The sequence below is a fragment of the Schistocerca cancellata genome, chromosome 10, assembly GCF_023864275.1.
Source record: "Schistocerca cancellata isolate TAMUIC-IGC-003103 chromosome 10, iqSchCanc2.1, whole genome shotgun sequence".
Lineage (NCBI taxonomy): Eukaryota > Metazoa > Arthropoda > Insecta > Orthoptera > Acrididae > Schistocerca > Schistocerca cancellata.
In genome coordinates this window covers 2,201,860-2,206,328 of record NC_064635.1, presented here as the reverse complement: position 1 = coordinate 2,206,328, position 4,469 = coordinate 2,201,860, and the positions used below count along the sequence as shown (strand labels likewise).

At 46.3% G+C, this 4,469-nt stretch overlaps 1 protein-coding gene across 1 annotated transcript; it reads left to right on the top strand.

Moving 5' to 3' along the window:
* The first annotated feature begins 370 nt into the window (after positions 1–370).
* On the top strand, positions 371–1,918 carry LOC126106690 (thioredoxin reductase 1, cytoplasmic-like). Its single transcript, XM_049913067.1, has one exon. It carries the CDS (start codon positions 371–373, stop codon positions 1,916–1,918), a length of 1,548 nt encoding a protein of 515 aa, XP_049769024.1.
* The last annotated feature ends 2,551 nt before the right edge of the window (positions 1,919–4,469 follow it).

Sequence of the window (4,469 nt, the reverse complement as noted above, 5' to 3'; positions counted from 1 at the left end):
TTACGTCGGACAACGGCCGACTAGCGGCAGGGGGGAGTGTGCTGCGTGTGTGTGTCATACTGTATCGACTCATTTACCATAAAAGTTATGGAGTATGACAGTATTTAGATTACTGTGTAAGCAGATAACTACCGCCACGGGGAGATTATCTCGCCAAGATTTAATAGACTATATTGTTAAGAGTAATGAAGTAAAGAGATATAGTAAGACAACGTGTCCGTACTGCAAACAGAAGAAATCACTGTTGGAATCTTTAAGCGAACCATATTTTGCTTCTCAAGTGGATCAACAGCTTGATAGACTATTCGTTCAGAATTTTTTGGGAAAGAAAACACAGCAGACAAGAGTTCCAAAAGTTTTAAGTAGGGGAATGCATGTTGAAGCAGACAGTGATGTTGCAACGAGGCACAGAACTGGGGCTTCGGGGGATGTGCCCGAGGGTACCCGGGAAAAGGGCGCGTACGATTTGGTGGTGATCGGAGGTGGATCGGGTGGCCTCGCTGCAGCCAGTGAAGCGGCAGAGCTGGGGCGGAAAGTGGCGCTGTGCGATTACGTCAAGCCTTCACCCAGGGGGACAACCTGGGGCCTCGGAGGCACCTGTTCCAATGTGGGCTGCGTGCCCAAAATACTTATGCACAGAGCGGCGATGCTCGGAGTTGACATCGGGGAAGCCGCACCGTATGGTTGGAGTCTGCCTTCAGATAAAATCCACGACTGGGAAACATTAGTGGAAGAAGTCCAGGTCTTCATAAAGTCCACAAATATTGCAGCTCGAAAAAAGTTAGTAACTAATAAAGTTGTATATCATAATGCTTTCGCTGAATTTGAGAGTGCTCATCGCATCAAAGTGCGAACTGCTAAAAACGAAGTATCAACTCTCACAGCTGAAAATTTTATAATAGCTGTCGGTGGCCGTCCACGGTATCTTGATATACCTGGTGCAAGAGAGTATGCAATAACATCTGATGATCTTTTCTCTTTGAAATACAATCCTGGAAAGACAGTAATTGTTGGTTCCTCATTCATTGCACTTGAGTGTGCTGGGGTTTTATCCGGTTTAGGTATGGATGTAACTGTTCTGGCTCGATCAAAACTGCTGGAGCGCTTAGATCAACACATGGCAGAAATGGTTGCAAACTACATGGAATCCCATGGAGTAAAGTTCATCAGGAGGTGTGTCCCTACTAGCATTGAAAAGATTGGAGATGGCACTCCACCACTTTTAAAGGTTCATGCGACAAAACGTGACAGTGGAGACCCATTTGTTATAGACTGTAATACTGTTTTACTTGCAACTGGCAGAGTACCAAACACCAGAAATATCGGTTTAGAAAATATTGGAATAACACTGAATAAGTCGACTGGAAAAATCATAGTGGATGAAGATGAACGTACATCAGTCCAAAATATATTTGCGATTGGAGATGTAATTGATGGAAAACCAGAGTTGACACCAGTAGCCATTAAAACTGGAAGGTTGTTGAGTCGGAGACTGTATGGTGGTGCGTCGACGAGGATGGACTACACATTAATCCCAACAACATTATTTACTCCATTAGAGTATGGTAGCGTTGGTCTCTCTGAGGAACTTGCTATTGCCCAATACAGCAATGAAAATATTGAAGTATATCACTCTCACTTCAATCCGCAATACCAGGCTCTAACAATGAAGGATGAAAGCGTACCTTACATGAAAATAGTATGCTTGAAGAGCGAGCAGAATAGAATTATTGGCTTCCATGTATTTGGCCCACATGCCGGCGAAATTACTCAGGGCTTTAGTCTTTGTTTGAAACTTGGAGCAAAGCTGAAAGATTTGCAGACTCTTGTGGGAATTCATCCAACTTGTGCCGAAATTGCGACATACCTATCAATCACCAAATCATCTGGGAAGAGTGTGCTCAGGACATTCTGCTGAGGTTAGAGACGCTGCCACATGCAATAATGTGACTGTCATGTACAGTCACGTTAGCATGTGGCAGCCTTCCGTCTGGAGAATTCCCTATGGGGCCGAAATGATGAGAATGATGGCATTGTCATAAACCTCAGTGGTGGACATTGCTTGATGAATATCATTTAGCGGACCCACAGGACGTTGTTCTTCTCCAAGACAATATTATAAAGCATCAAATATGGTTCAGCGCTTCTGAAGAAAGCAGTTACTTGTAAAACGACGGTGCATTGTACTTTGGCAATTTTACACTTCCTGCAATAATCGTAAGAATACGAAGTATTAAATCCGAACACCTTATCGCTGTGAAAATAACAGTTTTAGTGCAAACTGATGCATAAATTATTTCAACCTTTTTAACTCTCATTTAAACTGGAGGCGTAGAGTATAAAGTGTATTTGATATCTTGTTACCTCAAGCAAGCTCTCATACTGCAGCTGCGTCCGTAATTTTGATGTCTCAATTTGAATACTTGGCTTTAACATAGTTAGACTTTCATATGTTCAGATGGAATAAAAAGTTCTAAAACTACTAAAAAAGAAATTTTCATGGCCTAACTGACAACACTACGAGAGGAAGGTGGCTAGGCTGTGCCTTGAGCCTGTGACCCACCCTATTCATGTTTCATTTCACTGAATTTGTCATTTGTGTGGGCGTAACGCCAGTAATTGCTTTACAATTGTTCGAGGTACTTGAATCCAGTCTTTGAAACTATGTAATATGTATCTGTTGTTAAAAGGAATCTTATCTTCCCCTGTTTTTATACAGTTAACAGTGTGCTCCCTGCCGCCGTTGGATAAGCAGCTGCAGCAGCAAGTCGTATACTCCTAGCTCACTCATTTGTTACATAGTTTAATTCTTAATTTCTTTGCGTGTTTTCGGTACTTGCATTGTTTAATTCATAAATTTCGGGCGTATTATAGTATTTGAGAGTTGCAGCATCGCGTTTTAGTACCTGGATAGTGTAAAATCGCGTAGTCTCCTTCCGCCGCCGAGCAGTGTGTCAGCAGTGCACAAGTGGCAGCGTTACTGCATTTACTAGGCAATCTTGTATTTTAATAACCGTTTAAATTTTGTGTCGATTTGTTTGCGCTCTCTGTAGATTAGTTCAGACGTTCTTTGCACAACAGTTTTTAGCATGGATAGGGACTGCAACTGCTGTGTTCGGATGCAGGCTGAGTTGGCATCCCTTCGCTCCCAGCTTCAGGCAGTGTTGGCTTCGGTCACACAGCTTGAAGCTGTTGCCAATGGTCATCACTGTGGGGGTCCGGATGGGGGTTTGTCGGGGACAGCCAGCTCGTCCCACGCATCCCCCGATCGGACTACGACTGTGGTTGCCCGGGATACTGCCCGCATTGAGGCTGATCCCTCACCTGTGGTAGAGTGGGAGGTCGTCTCAAGGTGTGGCAGGGGGCGAAAGACATTCCGGAGGGCTGAGCGGAAGGCCTCTCCAGTTTGTCTGACGAACCGGTTTCAGGCTCTGTCTCAGGCTGATACTGATCTTCGGCCTGACATGGCTGCTTGTCCTGTTCCAGAGGTTACCCCTCAGTCTGCAAGATCCGGGCGGTCGCAGAGGGTGGGCTTACTGGTAGTTGGGAGCTCCAACGTCAGGCGCGTAATGGGGCCCCTTAGGGATATGGCAGCAAGGGAGGGGAAGAAAACCAAAGTGCACTCCGTGTGCATACCGGGGGGAGTCAGTCCAGATGTGGAAAGGGTCCTTGCGGATGCCATGAAGGGTACAGGGTGCACCCATCTGCAGGTGGTCGCTCATGTCGGCACCAATGATGTGTGTCGCTATGGATAGGAGGAAATCCTCTCTGGCTTCCGGCGGCTATCTGATTTGGTGAAGACTGCCAGTCTCGCTAGCGGGATGAAAGCAGAGCTCACCATCTGCAGCATCGTCGACAGGACTGACTGCGGACCTTTGGTACAGAGCCGAGTGGAGGGTCTGAATCAGAGGCTGAGACGGTTCTGCGACCGTGTGGGCTGCAGATTCCTCGACTTGCGCCATAGGGTGGTGGGGTTTCGGGTTCCGCTGGATAGGTCAGGAGTCCACTACACGCAACAAGCGGCTACACGGGTAGCAGGGGTTGTGTGGCGTGGGCTGGGCGGTTTTTTAGGTTAGATGGCCTCGGGCAAGTACAGAAAGGGCAACAGCCTCAACGGGTGCGGGGCAAAGTCAGGACATGCGGGGACCAAGCAGCAATCGGTATTGTAGTTTTAAACTGTCGAAGCTGCGTTGGTAATGTACCGGAACTTCAAGCGCTGATAGAAAGCACCGAAGCTGAAATCGTTATAGGTACAGAAAGCTGGCTGAAGCCAGAGATAAATTCTGCCGAAATTTTTACAAACGTACAGACGGTGTTTAGAAAGGATAGATTGCATGCAACCGGTGGTGGAGTGTTCGTCGCTGTTAGTAGTAGTTTATCCTGTAGTGAAGTAGAAGTGGATAGTTCCTGTGAATTATTATGGGTGGAGGTTACACTCAACAACCGAGCTAGGTTAATAATTGGCTCCT

What these genes read in the sequence shown, in the direction of transcription:
- LOC126106690 (XM_049913067.1), top strand. Translation starts at nt 371, where the DNA reads ATGCATGTTGAAGCAGACAGTGATGTTGCAACGAGGCACAGAACTGGG.